Source organism: Polistes fuscatus, unplaced genomic scaffold (genome assembly GCF_010416935.1).
Source record: "Polistes fuscatus isolate 324 unplaced genomic scaffold, CU_Pfus_HIC Scaffold11, whole genome shotgun sequence".
NCBI classification, from domain to species: Eukaryota; Metazoa; Arthropoda; class Insecta; order Hymenoptera; family Vespidae; genus Polistes; species Polistes fuscatus.
In genome coordinates this window covers 5,625,175-5,645,284 of record NW_025113009.1, presented here as the reverse complement: position 1 = coordinate 5,645,284, position 20,110 = coordinate 5,625,175, and the positions used below count along the sequence as shown (strand labels likewise).

Below are 20,110 nucleotides of genomic sequence, written 5' to 3'. Positions count from 1 at the left end.
TTTCGAATAAGTAATCAAATGTTTTTTCTTTTTTTTTTGAACCAAATATATTTGTCTCTATTAAATATAAATAATAAATAAATAGAGTGTTACGAACTGTATAATTATTTATATTGCAATTGATAGAATGATTTATTAAACGAAGATATAACAATATTAATAATTATAATAAATGAATAAATGAAATAAACGCGAAAAATAATCATTCCGAATGTAAGATCTTTCGTTGTAAATTTCAAATCGGTCGTTCGATTTGATCGATTACACGAGTTTAAATATTTATAATATGATAAATATAATATCGGAATTTCTCTTTTTTTTTATATTAATGAATATTATTAATTAATTTGATTTAATTCATCGCTGTGTCAACAAGAACGGAAATGAGTGTTCAAGATGTGGAAAAAAAGAAAAAAAAAGATAAGAAATAAATAAGAAAAATAAATCATCGATCGAGGGCGTTGACTGGATCGAGGGCGACGTTTCGTTTCGATGAATATTCATTAATCCGAATAGGAGGTATGAGAGGAGAGGAGGAGGAGAGGAGAGGAGGAGGAGGAGGAGGTTGAAGCTCTCTTTTACAATTCGAATTTAAATTATCGATCAATTCGAGTAGTCCTACTCTTGGTCTTTCCTTAAAGAAATTTTTACGATTTTCGATCTTCGTCGAGTATTAGTTTTGGTACTCTTTCATTATTATTATAAATATATTATTATAAATAAATATATATACATATAATTTTTTATATTTTATTATATATATAAATATATATTTCATTATATATTTATATGTGTATAATTATAATTATATATATATTAATTTTATTTATTATAATTAATATTAATTTATTATAAATAATATTATAATTAAATAATTAATTATATATATATTAATTTATATATTTATAATGTTTTATTTTATTTATATTTTATTTAATTTATTTTCTATATTGCTGTGATTTTATCTATTGTGTGACTCTCGATTAATCGTCATAGTCTTTACAGTTGATTGATATTCCATTCGCATCTTATCACCGTAGTCGTATTACCATCGATGAAAGAAATTGACCCTTCCGCTTGACCTAGATCATTATCTCTCTATCGATTTCCCTATTTTTAACGACCAACTATTCTACTGGCTGACACGCCAATGAACTTGTATTTGTAAAAAGAAAGGAAGAACAAAAAAAAATAGACTCTATTTATCGAGTATTATATTATATTTCATTAATAACTGTTACACACACATACACACACCGATATGGTATCTCTTTTAATCATTTTCTTGTTCCTTTTTTTTTCTTTTTTTTTTTAATAATTATGATGAACTTCGATTATTTTGTATATAAATTCATTTACGTCAAGAAAAAATGAGAAAGGAGAATGAAGTTCGACATAAAAAAAAAAGAACCCTCTCTTTTTTTGCTTCTTTTTTTTTGTTTTATAAAAAATATATATTAATTATATATATTATATATAAATATATATTATATTAAATTAAATAATATATTAATAAATAATAAATAATTAAATATTATATATATATATCTATATATTATATTAAATAATAAATAAGTAAATATTAAATTAAATTAATTAATTAAATATATATATTATCTTTATTATATTATATTTATATATATTATATATTTTATTATAAAATCTTATTTATTATTCTATCATATAATATAAAAAATAATCTAAGTCATTCTCTCTATCGATCTCAGATTTACGGTATCTCATTTCTTTTTTTGTTTTAATTTAAGAAAGAATAGTGAAAAAGAAGAAGAAGAAGAAAACGGTAAAAGCTTATACCCCTGCGAAACGATTTTTTTCGTGACACAAATTCCTCCCTTGTTCGCGCCCATCGTAACTTTCTACCCCTTTGCTTTGATTCACTACTCTCTTTCTTTCTTTATTTCTTTCTTTCGTTCTTCCTTTTATTTTCTTCTTTTTTATTCTTTTTTATTCTTTTAACCATTTTTGTCTGGACTTCTGAGAAATCGCGAAACAACCGCGTATACGAGGCCGGTTTAGATTCGTTTTGTATTTAACCGGGGTAAATTACTTGGATGAGAATAATAACTATAATAAGGAGTAGTAAAGTAGTAGTAGCAAAGTTAAACGACAAAGAAAAAAGGGAACGTGAAAAGCTTTCTTCTTTTTAAAAAACGATTTCTTCCTTGAATAATCTCCTGCTTCGTTGGTTCATTATTATTATTACTATTATTATTATTATTACTATTATTATTATTAGTATTATATTCTTTTTCCTTTAATTTCATTTTATTTCGTTTCGTTTCGTTTGAAACCTCAATTTTCTACCCCGCAATTATGATATCGTTTGAAAGGGAAATGTGTTGTATTAAAAAAAAGAAAAACAAATTATCTCGCGTTGAAAAAAGAAATAAAAATCAAACGAACTTAGGAAAAAAAAAAAAAGAGGATAATGAAAGTTAGCGGGGGGGGTGGGTTGTTACAACGCTTTGAGTTCGTTATGAATTTTTTGTTTTTTTTTTTCTATTTTTTTTTTCCTTTTCTCTTTTTATTTCCCCCCCCCTTCCTATCTATTCTTCTCGTCGTAAAAGCAAATCGATCGGGGCTTGGTATAAAACGTATTTTCATTAATCTCTGCCCCAGCCCCGATTGTATGCTGGAATCCGATTTGCAAGTCTAAAATCATGCTAAAATAGTCGTCTATCAGTGACTATCCATAAAAAAAAAAGATTAAAAAAGCCGATAATTACCATTCCGTGATATTTCTCTTTTTCTTTTTTTTTTCCTTTTCCCCCTTTTATTTAGAATATATTTTTAGAATCTATATATTTTATTTTTTTTTTATTTTTTTTCTTTTAGAATATAAAATAGGCCGCAATGTTTTACCTAGTTTTTCTACGATAGATAGTTATAATATAATAGGTTAGACATTTAGTTTGGTACTTAATGTGCCATCAAAAATATTTTATCTTTCTTCACGTTTTTATTAGCTTATCAAACATTATCGCATCGGTGATAAACACCTGAACAACTACGACGACGACAACTACGACAACTTAAACGTATGTTTAATTAACGATGTTTCCTTTACGTATAATACGAACGATTATTATAACGTGAATGTGTGTTGTGTTGTGTTTACCGAAGAACTATATATTATAAGAAAAAAGTAGAACGAAAAAATAAAAAATTTGATGAGTGAGTGAAGATAACAAAAAAAAAAAGAGAAAAAAAATTAAAAGAAGAAGAAAAGAAAGAAATAAAAGACAATTAGTGTTAAAAAAAATTGTTGCAAAAGAAGGATTATCATACAACGACCAAATCAAAAGTGTATCAACGGGGGGAGGAGGGGGAGTGTCAACGTTTCAAAATGATATTTAAATGATCGATAATTGGAAGAGAGGGGATAAGGAATGAAAGGAAGACATGCTTCGAGAAAATACAACGATAAGGATCAAAACGATCATCCTAATCGAGAATAGAAAGAATAATCAAAATTCAATGAGAAGAAAATATTAACGATTTATCTTTCTATTTTTTTTCTACCCTTTCTCTTCTCGATCTTTTCACGGTGAATGCAGAAAGGAAGATTTGAAGCGAATCAACGAGGAAAACAAAATAAAAAATCGCAAAAAATTAGCGATAAATTAGGCTGGAGGGGGGCGAGAAAGGAGAACCGAGACAAAATATAAAATATACATATAAAAAAAATTAAGAAAATATGAGAAACGGTGGTCAACCGCAACAGACGGCAGTAATGGCGCCACCGCATTTGAACGGTTCGGCGCAATTTATATCGGGCGGTTACGTGAATTATCTTCCACGACAGTCTTGGGGCCAATTTCAACCCTCCCAACAACAGCATCAACAACAACAGCAACATTTAAGAAACGGTGGTAGACCATTGTCCCACCCACCACCACCCCCACCACCCTCGAGAAGAGAGAGCCAAAGAGCTTGCGGCAATAATAATGGCCCTGCCAATACGAAGAACTCGTCTAATTCGCATTCCAGGGGTGGAACGCATCGCAGTACAACCCCCTCGGTAAGTTTATTCTTATCATCTTTAACCAAACTTCGGGAGGTAATATTAATCGAGGTATTTATACTCGAAATCTTATTTTTCTTTTTTTTTTTTTTTTTATTTCTCTTCTTTTTTCGATCATTTACCCCCTAGCTTCAACCCTCCCACACTCTTTTTATTCTTCTATGACTTATATATTATATCTCGAGTTTTAATAATGAAAATTTAAATATCGTTTCGTCGGTAAAATTATTCATCGAATTAATTGTTTTATATTTATATATGTGTGTGTGTATGTATTTTTGATTATCGAAATAAATCAATTATTTTATTTCGATGATGATTGAAAATTTGCTTAATTAAATGGACAATATCTTTTTGTCGTTTTAAAACGGTATCTTCTTTTTTTTTTATGTCTTCTTTTACGAGCTCTTTCCATTAAGAAGATAGATATCGTATTCGAAATATTGTCATTCATAATTCGTATTACTAGAAACACTTGTACGTAGTAGTAGTAGTAGTAGTAGTAGAAAAAAAATGAAAAAAAGAATGAAAGAAGGAAGAAGAAGAAGAAGAAGAAAAAAAAGAACTGTTTGTCGTTGACGCCCGTTTGAGCACGTAAATTCCAGGAATTTATATAGGTCAATGTCTGTTCCAAGAAATTATGTAGGTCAAACACCACGTACATGTATTACGCACACACGTACAATGGGACCTTGCGTAAATCTTAAATATTTACATTTCATATATCTCCGTAACGAAAAGTCGCAGAGACTCGAGATAAAAATCATTTTAAAGGATAGAATTTCGTCTATATTTCATGTGTATTATAAACGATCGAATAATAAATAATTTTTATTTATATATATATATATATATAAAAAAGAAAAGAAAAAAAATATTAACTCAAAATGTATACGATGATAAAATTAATAATTTAACATCGTACAACGTTATTAAGGTATCCTAATGTATATACGATATTGCAAATATATTATTAGTTAAAAAAACAAACGAAAAACATTTTACGATTATTTGTTGTAAACGATATATATATAACAAAATTTTCTAAATAAAAATCATTTTAAAATTTCGTCTATATTTCATGCGTATTATAAACGATCGAATAATAAATAATTTTTATTTATTTATATATATATATATATATATATATATAAAAGAAAAGAAAAAAATATATTAATTCAAAAATGTATACGATGATAAAATAAATAATTTAACATCGTACAACGTTATTAAGGTATCCTAATGTAATATACGATATTGCAAATATATTATTAGTTAAAAAAACAAACGAAAAACATTTTATGATTATTTGTTGTAAACGATATATATATAACAAAATTTTCTAAATAAAAATCATTTTAAAATTTCGTCTATATTTCATGCGTATTATAAACGATCGAATAATAAATAATTTTTATTTATATATATATATATATATAAAAGAAAAGAATAAAAATATTAACTCAAAATGTATACGATGATAAAATAAATAATTTAACATCGTACAACGTTATTAAGGTATCCTAATGTAATATACGATATTGAAAATATATTATTAGTTAAAAAAAAACAAACGAAAAACATTTTATGATTATTTGTTGTAAACGATATATATAACAAAATTTTCTAAATAAAAATCATTTTAAAGGATAGAATTTCGTCTATATTTCATGCGTATTATAACGATCGAATAATAAATAATTTTTATTTATATATATATATATAAAAGAAAAGAATAAAATATATTAACTCAAAAATGTATACGATGAAAATAAATAATTTAACATCGTACAACGTTATTAAGGTATCCTAATGTAATATACGATATTGAAAATATATTATTAGTTAAAAAAACAAACGAAAAACATTTTATGATTATTTGTTGTAAACGATATATATATAACAAAATTTTCTAAATAAAAATCATTTTAAAATTTCGTCTATATTTCATGTGTATTATAAACGATCGAATAATAAATAATTTTTATTTATATATATATATATAAGAAAAGAATAAAAATATATTAACTCAAAAATGTATACGATGATAAAATCAATAATTTAACATCGTACAACGTTATTAAGGTATCCTAATGTAATATACGATATTGCAAATGTATTATTAGTTAAAAAAACAAACGAAAAACATTTTATGATTATTTGTTGTAAACGATATATATAACAAAATTTTCTATAAGTGTATTAACAATATAAAATTAATTTTAATAATTCTACCGATGCCTTATCGAATGTACTATACAATATTACTATTATTATTATTATTATTATTATTATTATTATTATTATTATAATTACTATAATATCTTTTTTCATTTTCATTTAGATTCAATTCCTTATTCACGAGAGTTTTCCTCGGAATAATACGAAAGCATTTCGCGTCGTCTCCTTTCCATTGAACTGCAATTAGAATTCAAACTATCGAGCGTATAACCTGTAGGAGTTGTAAGTACACGTACAAATGTACAAACACACACACTCACACATAATATGTACACACGTATACACAGTAGTGTACGGTCTCGAACGTTGGAATAACTCGACGAGACTATGGTGGTATCGGTGTTCCAAGAGAGAAAAATGAAAAGAGAGAATGAGGTGGGATGAGGAGGAGGAGGAGGAGGAGGGAAGGGGGTAGTTGGGTGAGCCAGAGAAGAAAGAGAAAGGTAACGCGAGAGTGGAATCCTCCTGGTGCGCCTCTTAAGTATCTAGAAAAGCACGTCGTAGAATACCTTATGAGGCTTAAAACCATCTACGAAAGGAATGTCACAAAATCTAACCTGTGTCTCGTAAAAAAAAAAACAACAACAACAACAATAACAACACAACAAGAACAATATAACCAACAGTAACAGCCAACAGCAAATCTACACAGGAATCTACACACACATATACACATATATATAAGGAAAGACCAAAGGAAACGACCACTCTAGACTCTACACACACTCTACTCTCTTCTTTTATATTTCTTTTTCTATTTTTCTTTCTCTTTCGTGCACATTCACTTCACTCGCTGATTCTTGTTGCGTGGTAACGTTGCTGCTGCTAACGAGCCTCAATTTCAACGAATCTTTTGCAACCCGTTCCTTAAGATTTGTCTTTGTTTTCCTTTTTTTCTTTTTCTTTTTTTGCTTTTTCCTCTGTCAGTCTATCAGTCTGTCTGTGTTTTCTTTTTTTTTCTTTTCTTTTTCAAAAGTTGGAATCATTCCATTCGTAGTTACTACGAGAAAACCGTATCTCTCTTCTCCTTTGTTAACTTGTGCGCTTTTGTGTAAGAAAATGAGGGGAGTGGGGGCAAGGGGGAGGGTAGGGGGAGGGGAAGAAAGAAGGAAAAAGAAAAAGAAAAAAGAATCCTTCCGTGCATGATAGGAAAGTAGGGCAACAACCGATGTAACCTCCTTGTATGATGCGTAGAGTCGTTAAAGTAACGGAGTTTAATAAGTTTCATTTTGAGTTGCGCGTATGTGTAAAGAAAACCCACCCACCCTACGCGTATAATCATTTTTTTTTCTTTTTTTTAAAGAAGTTTTCCTTGTTTTTCCTTTTTTTTCTTCTTTTTTTTATTTCTCATTAATAATATTTGTAATAAAATATTGAGATGTTAGATTATAGAGTCCCGAAAGTTATTCGTGCTGTTCTTTTTAAATGATTTTTCTTTCCACCCGTTTGGTTTCGTTTTATTTTATCGATGAACAATATACGAATCATTTATTTTCCTTCATATTTTTTCTTATCGTCGTTGTCGTCGTGCTTTCTAATCTCATTGAATAAAATATTCATGGATGTGTCGTTTTATTGTTTATCTTTGAAAATAAATTCATCATATTTTCGAAGCGTTTTAAAAATCTTATCGGGTTTGTTAAAAAGAGAAAAATTGTAGCTTGTCTTATAAATATATAATTCTTTTTAGATTTGGATCTAGATTTTTGGTACAAGTTTTTATTTTTTTTTCATCCAAGTCACGATCTAAAACTTTCAATTGACATTTCGATGGATAACACTCGTAATAAGGAACGAAATGTACTAACTCGTAATTCGGTTTGACGTATGTACCAACTAAACCGTATCATTTTTCCACGTCCATTCCTTCTTTCTTAATCTTTCATCTTGTATATATATCGGCAACGAACAATTTTTATTCAACGTTAAATAAAAATTCTAAATTTAATGTTTTCAAAATATTTTCATGTTTTTCTTTTAAAATATTCCATATACAATTTTTCTTTCATTTTTATTTACTTTTAATATAACGTACAAGGATATATACGTGGATCTATCGAAAAGTTTTGATTTGCAACAACAACAACAACAACAACATTTATTTTCTTTTTAAAATAAAATTTAATTAACTCGGGGAGAATAAAAATTGTTTCCGTGTTAGGCTCAAATCTTTTCGAACTCACCCATGTGATACGTACGTAATAAATAATACTAGTATTTTTTTCTATTATAATTTTTCCTACGTTTAATTATTAACCAACTAAATATATTATATTTTTAAATCGTAGAAAATTAATTAACCGTTTATTCGTTTAATCGAAGAAATATTTTATTTTGTATATAAATATATATAAATATGTTATATATATAACAATATAATATATATATATATATATATATATATTATTAGTATATATTAGTATATATTATTAGTATATATAGTTATAGTTTTATATAAATATTTTTATAAAAGTCGAAGGGAGGAGGAGGAGGTAGGGGAGGGTCGTAAGGTGGATTTTATTTTACCTCGTGCATTTCGATATGACGATTTTCTTTTCTCCCTGACATTATTTGACCATTCCATGCATTTTATTTAACTTGTCATATTCTCTTTTTGAACTCACAGCTTGAAAAATATACGAATGTTTATCTTGCAAACGCATTATGAAAAGTGTCAGGTTAAAAGCATCGAATAATGTCGAACGATAGTTTCGATTTTTCTCTTATCCCTTCGCGTGGTCTTTTCCCTTTTGATAAAATAACAATAAAATATTTTATTTAATCATCGTCAGATATAATAAGTCGTGGTAGGATCGTATTATTTGCAACGTATAAAAAAAGAAAAGAAAAGAAGAAAACTAATGTAATCTTTTTTACGATAGCTTGGACAATCAAATATTTCTATGAAGATTTGCGTCCAACTCGTTATACTCGTTGGATGAAAATAAATCTATGGGGATTGGGGAGGGTTGAGGCATAATAAAAATTCTTCTATGTTTTGTATTTTTAAATTTACATAAATATATATAATCTTAAGATTAAGATAAACCAAGATTCATGTTCATTTTCTCATAAATATATATTTATATACAAAATAACAATTAATATTTTTAAATAACGTTTAACAAACCTGTTACGAATATTTTGTGTAAAAAATTAATGTCAAAAAGAGAGAAAAAACAGGGTAGTATTTTTTTGAAATTCCAACACGCGTGGTGCAAGACGATATATTTTTGTGGGGTTGAACCTAGCCTCTTTGACGTCTGTGCATCGTAAACGATACGAACGAAAAGAAGTTGAAGGTGATAGAAGAAAAAGAAATGGAAGAAAAAGTAAAAGGAAGGAAGGAAGGAAGGAAGGAAGGAAAGAAAGGGACCAGTTTCTAGACATCAGCCCTAACCTCAGAGAGTCTCGGCAGCAATCCGAGACGAGAGGGGGGTAGGAGGAGGTGGGCGGGGGGATCTTAGAAAGTGGTTTTGATGTCGCCTTTCGTACCATCCGATCGAACATTCGAGATCTGTATCTTTGAAAAGTAGAAAAATATAAAGCACGATTCGATTACAAGTTCTTAACGTTATATGATACGTTCGATAGTAGTCCTGATGCATTTATCAACATTGTTACAATTTTAATAAACAATGTTGTATAATAATTTTTTTTTTTATTTCTTCAGAGCACGTTTAATTCAATTAAATTATTTTCAACTTAATATCATAGTTAACATTTGTTAACGTTGTTAAAGTTTCGTTGATTAACCCTTTTTTGAGTAGGGGAGGGGGGAATTTGTATTCGTTTGTTAAAAAATATTTATTAATATTATAAATTTCATTTAATTTATAATATTTATTTTTATTTATAATATTTATTTAAATATATATATATATAAATTAAAGCACTCTGGTATCTATTTATTTATATATTGATATTCATTGTTTCTTTCACCAAAAGATTAAGAATTAGTACCCATAGTTTAAAAATAAATTAGGCAGATAAATTAATTTTTCTTTGGATCAAATAAAAAATTTCAAGGTATATACACTTCGATCCAATATATTGAAGTTATATTTTGTTCGTACAATATTGATTCGTAAATTATAATGAAATTCGATGATATTTATAGTAAGATTTAAATACGCTGGTTTAGTTAAAGTCATCCAGGAGACAAAAGCAATCATTTTTGTGAACGATCACTTCAATGCAGAAAGGAAATACCGGTGTAACAGGATTCTCGTGGACCGTAAGATCTCCTAGAGTAGAATGTTCCTTTTTCCCTTCTCCTCCTCCCCCTTTTCCTCCTCACCCTCCTCATCTTTCCTTCAATGCAATATCAGCCAAAGCGACTGCAAGGTTGACTCTTGCTATATTTGCCTCTTTTTTTTCATTTTCTTTTTTATTTTTCTGTATTTTTCTAGATTCATGTGTAGTTATAGTGAGATAAGAATGTTGTCCGACCTTTAACGGAGGTCAAAAACGGAAGTTGAAGGATGTTTTCGATTTCTTTTATTTTTTTGCCTTTTTTCTTTTTTCTCTCCAAATAAATAAATATAAAGATATCCAATACATCGTTTTTATTTCCCCAGTACGTACGAAAAATTACAAACAAAATGTAAAAGTGTATGTGATTTATGCATGTGTAATATACTCATATATTAAATATTATATTTTACGAAACATATATCATTTGAATATATTAATAATATTTTGAAAAAATATGTATGTATAATATTAAACGAAAAAGGAAAAGAAAACGTATTATATTTATACCGAGGTGTATTAAATTACGATTAGTATATTAAAAAATAAAAAAAGAATAATTAAGAGTTCGAATTATACGAAGGTTATTTTGAGAAACGTATATGCATAAATCTTATAAAACACAACTAATACACTTAATCGTAATTTAATAAAAGAATACGATACATACGTAATAATCCGATCTTGCAACTCAAGGATCTTCCAATCGAGGTGGAACGTTGTTTCTCGTTCGCTCTTACCATTGGTCGACCTCGCACGTCAACTTTCAAAGTTATAAAATTGTTCAAAGTTTTATTACCATTACCAGCAACAAGTTATCATCGAGTAAATAAGCTAAATTGTTTTTTCTTGTATTTTGTTCTTTTTTTTTTTCTTTTTATCGCTAATATTATAACCTTTTTAGTTTGTGGAATGTTGTTGTGTATAATCGTTAAAAAACTGTCAAGCCGTTCTTTTGAAAAATGATGCGTCACTCGACAAAGCTACGTGATCGTTTGTTGAATACTCAACATGATAGTTCGTATTGTATACCGCATACATAAGTAAATAGAAAATGGGTGTGTACCTGTACATAACTAGAATATATAAGTATGTATCACCTATATAACATGGAATATTATTTTTTAATACTCCCTACGAACTTTATTAAATTATTCCGAAATTTTTTCTTTCTCTCTTTTTTTCTTTTTTTTCAACATTTTTATTTTCAGTAGCAAATTCAAATATGATTGAACAACGCACTTACATGTAAATTCAACGAGACGTTCGTTAAAAATTTAGAGAATTTTATGTTCGATTATATTATTACAAAAATATTATTAGAAATATAGTTTCGTACCGAGAAGAATAAATTATATTTCTCTTTTGGATAATATAATGATCGGAAATCGAATAGAATAAAGAACACATAGATCGGTGTATTTAAACAGTATTTTTCTTCGGATCATTAAACACGAACGAATGGATCAAGTTTCTAATTTAACGCACGAGTAGATAATCGCGCGAATCTAAAATCGTTGAATAATAATTCGTAAATCATTTCGACGCACAACGAAGCTGATTTTCAATATCGTCGTAATGTTAAACGATTCGTACTTCAGTATTTAAAAAAAAAAAAAAGAAAAAAAAAACAAAACATGACTCGATAATCGAAAAACGTTAATTTTACATTCGTAGTAAAAAATAAATCGGCAACGTTTCAATACGACCAGTTTCTTCGTGACTTTTTTTTACCTGGTTTGCCATGGGGTAATTTAATAATAAAAAAGTAGAAAAGAGAATATCGATTCTACTATCTCGAATATATGTAACTTAGAAAGCTTTAGGCGTAAGTGTTACACGTAATCGATATCGATATCGTTATCTTCTTAGTCGCGTGTACGAGAGAGTAAACATTTTTCAAATTTATAAACGAACGATGATTCATTAATGTTTTCTTATGCATTACCTGTACGGTTTAAACGATGTAATCTTTTGAAATAACTTTTATTATATATATATATGAGATATCATTAACAGATTGTATTATAAAAATATTTTATAACATTTATAAGAACGATTTAAATCGTGTATAATATTTAAAATAATTCGAAGACACACAAATGTTGAAATATTGATTTAATAAAACTAATGTGTATATATATATATATATATATGTGTGTACAGTCGTTTGTAATTAGTTCCAATGATTAAATGATAAAAAATATATATATATACGATAAGAAAGAGTAAATATAAATCTTGTTATCGTATATAAAACGTATAACAATTAACGCCTATTCACTTTGAGAATCTATCTCTCTACAGAATTTAATTAAAATTCGTCGAATAAATTTCAAACGAAATATATTTCAAGGTCTCGCGTAGAAAAATTTACATACTACGGTTATACTCATATATCCAACAATTTTATTAAACAACAATGTTTTAGTTTCTACTTTAAAAAACGAACATTTAAATATATAATATAAATTTTATATATATATATAAAAATATAAAAGAGAGAAAGAGAGAAAGAGAGAGAGAGAGAGAGAGAAAGAGAGATAGGATTATAAAAGATTTAAATTAGCCAATTTTTCGAGAGTAACAAGCCGTTAAATGAAGTCCCCCAGTTGTTGTTGGACGATGTAATAAAAGGCATTCCACGAAAGAAACATTTTTTCGAAAAAGAAACGATATTACAAACGAAAGCAGTAAATTTATCTCGCGTAACCGTTATTAACAGCTAGGTAGGTAGGTAGGTAGATAGGTAGGTAGGTAGGTGGTGGTTGGTTGGTTGTGCATTATGCAGCTCGATCTAATGTTTTCGCGGTGACCATCACATCGTATGAAAGTGTGCGTTAGAGTAGTATAATATGTTCATATATTTTATACGCATACATACATACATACATACATACTTACATATACGTTATGCTATGTTAACCGAGGTCATTTCGATTTAATTAAATGAATATTCATATGTAAGGATCTGACGTGTTTCCTTCGCAGAATTCAACGAAAAAAAAAAAAAAAAAAATATTAAAAAGGAAAAGACAAGGATTTAAAAAAGAAAAAAAGAAAAAAAAAGAAAGTAACGGGAAGATGATGAAGAAAGAAAGGAAGAGAATGTACGAAGGATTCTTACTTATTATCACTTGGCGCGATTAAAATGTAAGGAAATAAATCTTTTGAGCGTAGTTAATGACCGTCCCTCCCCCCTCTCTCGTCCCTCTTTTCGTTGTTTCGATTCAATTTATGTTTATTACTTAGTATCGTGTCTCTTCTCCATTTTATACACTTTTAACGAATATATGTATACGCAGATGGTTGTTGTACCACCGTTTTGCGTGCTTAGCGAGAAAATAATAATTAAGGAACACGTTTGCGAACAATTTATATTTCTTTTCTTTTATTTTCTTTTCTTTTTTTGATTTTTATCTCTACACGATGGGCGAATAAAAATAGAAGCGAGCAAAATTTGTCTATTTAAAAACGTATAGAAGTAAACATTCGATTCGCGATGATAAAATTTGTGATGATTTTTAAATTAGATATTTATTTTTAAACGTCGAATCGTTTATAATGAGTTTTATAATTTTATAAGGTTTTTCTTTTCTTTTTTTTTAATATATAAATTTAATTAAAACGCGTAATAAGTACATTAATATCCTTTGCTCTCGTAGTTTTTATAGTAAACATTTATTTCACATCTTTTTCTCACTCTTTTATCTGACAATTTTAATTAGTTGATACGAGGTGTAACATAATAAAAGTAAATTAACTTAAAAACGTATTCGTTAGATTCATCCTAGAACGAATTATTAAATAATAGCGAAAAATTGATAATTTAAATATCATTATTTAATATAAAACAATACAATTTATATCATTTTAAAAAAAAATATTAAAAAAAAATCATCTAATAATAGAAGACACGTATTATCAGAAAATGATCGCGTCTTGAAATTTTAACAACCTGATCTTACGTTGGCATTTGGAAAAAAAGAAAAAAATCATTCCAATTGGAATTCTCGGTAAAAACTAATCACTCGCTTTGATGCATATATATTGCATTCTTTCGTTCGTTCAATCGTTAGAAATTAATAAGAGCCACTTGCGACGGCAGTTTCCAATTTCCATTTGAATTCTAATTAAATTTCAATTAGAGTAGTCAACGAATGATTTGCAATTAATCGATCAAATCAATTTTCCGTTTACTCGATTATCGAAGTTTAAACGTTTAGTACCAGAACTACATATATTACATCTCTTTATGGTATAATTTTGTTTTTAAGAAAATAAATATGTAATATTATTACAATATATGTACATATATATATCTCTTTCTCTCTTTAATTCGTTGTCGGTGTTCTCGTCCTTTCCTAAAACGTCTTTATACCGTTCATTAATTCGATGAAGGAGGTCGGAACCCCAGAACACGTGACGCCAACTCCAACACGCATTTTGAATTACTTTCGAATTTGGAAGTTGAATTGGTGCTAAGTCGTCTAGTTACCATAACGAACACGTACACCTTCCTACGTTGACATCAAATTTTCTTGTCACGATCGTACTCCTTTCTCTCGAAAACTATCACGCGATTTTGTTCCTCCGATCAATTGAATTCCAATTGTTTTTTTTCTTTCTTTTCTACAAAACATTGCTAAATACATTTATTTTTTGTTAATCGTATCATGCGTCAAATGTCAATGGAAATACTTTCCAAAAAAAAGTCAAATTTTGTAAAGAAATGAAAGTCGAGTAAAATCACTGTCTCCTCAAAAAATGAGATTTTCTTTTCTTTTTCTTTTTTTAAAGCATTTACAATACTTTCTATAAAGATTGAAATTATTCTTACTTCTCTCTCTCTCTCTCTCTCTCTTTATTTTCTTTTTTCTAGTCATTGATAGACTTTCGCTTTATTCGAAACTTTCTATATGAGAAGGATTCACGTAATTGATGAACACGTAAATCGAATTGATATTAATTAACTTGTAAAATATAATTTACGTTCTTTACCTAAGAGAAAAGATGTCAGGAAATATCGAAATAGAAATAAGAAATAGGAAAAGCAAAGATTAAAAAAGGAATTCTGTTTCCTTGGAGAACGATATCTATCAGTCGGTTGATTCATAGACTCAATTTCCTTTTTCTCGTCTGTACTTTCTCTAGAAATAAATTGAAGGTCGCTGAACTACCATTTTCTACGAATCGAATGACCATTTTACGGGTCACCGATAGAATAAACTCATCACGAAAGGATCCTAACTCTTTCCCGAACATTTTTATCTTTGCCTCTGGACCTCTGTCTGTGTGTGTGCGTGTGTGTGTGTGTTAGAACTGTTTCGATTTAATTCAACGATATATCCGTTCGGATTTTTAAATAATTTCTTTTCTTAAACCGATATAATCAAGCATAGATAATTATTATTATATATAATTATTACTATATATTATTTATATATTATTTATATATAAATTATATATTATATGTATTTTTTATATATAATTATTACTTTTCTTTTTTTTTTTTTTCTTCTTTTTTTTCTTTTTTTTTTTGCAAGATCACAATACTCGTAGTTGTTAGTAGCACTGTTTTTAGGTTGTACTTCGTTATCGGAAGTGTTGACTTTGCCGATTGCTGTTCAAAATTCTTCCTTGCACGCTTCTAAACATATCGCCCAAGCTATTTCGTATCGTCCAAACACTGTTGTTTCTACGTGCTTCGAACGCAAAATACCCCTGTGTTAGAGGGTTTGAACAAGAATTCCGCACTACAAATTCCACTAATTTGTTATATGCGTATATATAAATGTGGTGGCCACACCATCGACCCGTTTCGTTTCGAATTCATTCAAGTGTGTTCGCGAGGATCTAAAGAAGTGTCCTTTAATTAATTTTTTTCTACTTTTCTTTGTTGCTTTTAATTTCTCTTCTTCTTTTTTTTTTTTTTTTTTTCAAATCATTGATCGTTTACTTCAACACGATACGATGATATATCTGTGTTAATTTACTATATAACATTTTATATATCATATTATTTAATTAATTTTTATTCAATAATAAACGTTTCACTTATCAACGTATCGTATCTTTTTAATATTTACATATATTATCAATATTATCATATAATAAACTATTAGATAGATAGATGTATTTAATTACAATAGATTTGATTTACAACAAATAGATTTGATTTAACATTTTTTCAAGTCTTCTCGTAGGAGGCTCAAAACTTTTCAACCCTTCTTATAGAAAGTTCGGAACTTTTCAGACCAGCCTGTAGAGTAGGCTCAAAACTTTTCAACAATCCTTCTCATAGAAAGCTCAGAACTTTTCAGGTATCCTTGCTTGTAATTTTCGTTTATTTCTAGCTTTTCTTGATAACTGATGATTGAAAATGCATAGGACACAAGTTTTCAAGTATATCAAGTTTAAATAAAGTAGTTGACTGTTACGAGACTCTCTTTAGTGTAATAAGGAAGTTGGCAAGTTCATTTTGAACGATATCAAACAAGAAGAGGATGATATAGATATTTGTTTGGGCTTGTCTTCTCGAAAGCAATTGACGTCAAGTAAAAACGAAGGTGGAGTCTAACTTTTGGAACCTGTCATTTCTTTAATTAAGGCGTTACCGGTGTAAATATTAAATTTATTATTATTTTTATTATTATCTTGATGACACCTAAAATATCAAATCTAATTATAACACGATACAATTTTTTTCTGTATTAAATCAATCTAATAAAATAATCGATTTTAACGATTGACACATTTTTAATCGAACTGTCTCGTTGGTTTGATACCAAATGTAATTTATAAAATAAGAACACAATGTATATGCATCCGTTTGTTATGAAAATGCTGATGTAATTCCATAAAAAGAATAAAAAAAATAAGAAAAATTAAGTAAACAACTAAACCCAACCACAATCGATTTTCAACTTCCAATGAAAATTCTGCATTATACAAATATTGCATTATCGTTATCTCTACAATGATCTTATTTAATTATACAAACGAATACTTAAAGTATTAGATAATTTGTTAAAGATTAGGTCTCGTACAATATGATCAGTTATACGATACACAACAAAATAATAAATTAAACAAAACTCGTCGTTAGGTTTAGCATTATTTAGACTTATTTCAATTGTATCAAAGAACGTTGAAGTGTCAAATTAATTCTAGGCAAAATCGTGTAATAGCATAGTAGCATAAGTGCACGTATGTTCGTCATTGTGGGTCGTCGTGGCGAGACAAACAAAGACCACAGTGTTCCATGCTTACATACGTACACACATAGATAAGTATCTATGGTTGTATACGAGTTAGTTCGAAAACAAGGAACTTGTCCATCTAGTTACTAGTTGCACTAGGATAGACGAGGTCACGCAAAATCAAATTAACCAAGTGAAATGGAGTTAGAGAAGGGAGTCAGAGTCTCGTTGTCGAAATAGAGATGAGGACCAACAAAACAACACATCATTGGTATGAAGCTTTTAGTTCGAGAAGAAGAAGGTAGTAGTAGTAGTAGACACTCTCATTAATTTTGCGTTCCATCATCTGTCATGAACTCGACTCTCGAGACGGCTCGTTAATTTTTTCTTCTTTTTTCTTTTTTCTTTTTCTTTTTTTTTCTTTTTTTTTCCCTTTCCATTTCTTCGCCAAGGACGTAAGATTAGTGTAGAATTATTATAAACCAAGGACGGTGCAACGAGATATCAAATAGTATCTATATATATATTTTATTTTTTATTCCATTCGTAGAATTTTAATGAAAATTTTTCAATGCATTTGTATACACGTACAAGGGTCCCGTATAGAAACAGATACTCGAGATTCTATTAATTCGTATTAATTAAAATAAAAATAAAGAAAAAGAAATATCGATAAATCGATCGTACTTGCTTATTTCTTTTTTCTTCGTGTAAAATATTTACATTAATTGGATTAAAAAAGAAAAGGAACGAAATGTGCGATCAAAACGGTGTGTATAAAGGATAATTTAAGAATATATATTTGAAAAATTATAATATACTTTTCCTTTCTTATATTTTCTATTCTTCCACTTTACATACTATTTATATAATATAATTAACAACATATTATATTTAAAATAAAAAGAATGAAATAATCAATTTTACTCAGAGCAATAATAAAACGATATTATTGATATGATTTAGGATAGATTGCAATACTAATCCGACTATACTTTTTGTATATATACGAGCAATCCTAGTATAATAGTTTAAATTTTGCTGCTAAAATACTCGGCTAAATTTTCCAGGTATAAGGTAAATAGGGAGAACAATGCAAGTATTCCATGATAAAGAGGGTTGTAGGGGGATATATAATACAAGGAAAGGTATATGCGTGATGATGGTACTTCAGAACCTACAGCTATATCCATCTGCTACTCTTCAACTTGGCTAGAACAGCCCGGCACTTTATAACCAACCAACCAACCAACCAACCAACCAACCAACGAACCACCTATGAACGTGACGGTTCGTTCTCTGTGTCGCTGACACCCGCTAATTATAATTTGTGTCGCGAGTTTCACCGAACCCAAGAGAGGAGTAGCACGCTAAAGAGCAATGGGGGTAAATGAAAAGGGAGGGGGTAGATGTATGGGGGGGGAAAGACTATGAAAAGATTTAACAGCCACTAAATCTCGACTACTCCGCCAAATTCATCGACGAGTGCTGCACCCCCACAGCCTCCCCCAACCAACCAACCAACCAGCCAACCGACTCCCATCTTATTTTCTTTCTTTTTCTTACTCTTTTCCTTACAATCCCACCACCCGACTCCTCAGCCTCCTCATCCCTCGTCTCCTTTCTTTCTTTCATTTTTCCTGCTACTTTGCATCGACCCTACGAACGATTGTTCTTTTTATTTTTATTTTTATTTTGCATTTAACGTGGCCATTGTCGTTTAAATTATTATTATATGTTTTTTTTATTTTTTTTATCTTTCAGATGCATTAAATTTCTTAATTGGTTATTAAAAGATGGTACAAGTTTCTATTCGTTTTCAAGAATATTATATTATTAAATAATTTATTATTAATTAATTAATAATTATTATATTAATAAATACGTCTTGGAAATAATTTACGGTAACTTTGGTATATTATGTTATTTCTTTTTTCAAATTTAATATTACAATAATTAAGATTTCATGGTACTGTTGAAAAATAAATTATAATTTGCAGGATGGATATAAGGTTGAGAGGTGTTTCACAACGCTTGTGTTTTAAACTTTGCAAACGTCGTTTACTGTTAATCAATCGATCGACAATATTTCTATTATTTTCGTTTGTATATAAATTATTATTCTTACTTTCGTTACAAAGATCGGATTAAACACATATGTTCAGATAATTTTATGAAAGATAAATACAGGATACGAAAATGACGATTATCGGAATTGCTTTGTAACTCAAATTCATCCTATAAATTATGTAACATACCATAAATCGGATTAATGGAAATACGTTTTGGTGGTAGTAGTGGTGGTATGGTGGTGGTGTTCGTGAAGAGGGGAAGAGGATTGGAGGAAGATAATTACGATTAAATTAAT

At 28.5% G+C, this 20,110-nt stretch overlaps 1 protein-coding gene and 1 long non-coding RNA gene across 4 annotated transcripts in view; both read left to right on the top strand.

The window, feature by feature from the left end:
- LOC122526273 overlaps positions 1 to 3,143 on the top strand; it is a 13,842-nt gene extending 10,699 nt beyond the window's left edge. Inside the window, exon 2 of the long non-coding RNA XR_006306014.1 lies at positions 2,988 to 3,143. This is a non-coding gene — a long non-coding RNA (uncharacterized LOC122526273). The remainder of the gene's footprint in view (positions 1 to 2,987) is intronic.
- The window catches only part of LOC122526271 (serine/threonine-protein kinase 25), a 112,778-nt gene that overhangs the window by 75,375 nt on the left and 17,293 nt on the right, over positions 1 to 20,110 (top strand). The window contains exon 1 of one of the 3 annotated variants that reach the window (XM_043649580.1): positions 3,292 to 4,042. The exons of the other annotated variants lie outside the window; for them this stretch is intronic. Coding sequence (XP_043505515.1) covers positions 3,719 to 4,042 — 324 coding nt within the window. The 5' untranslated portion in view covers positions 3,292 to 3,718. Of the gene's footprint in view, positions 1 to 3,291; positions 4,043 to 20,110 lie in introns of those variants that run through there. 3 annotated transcript variants of the gene reach the window in all.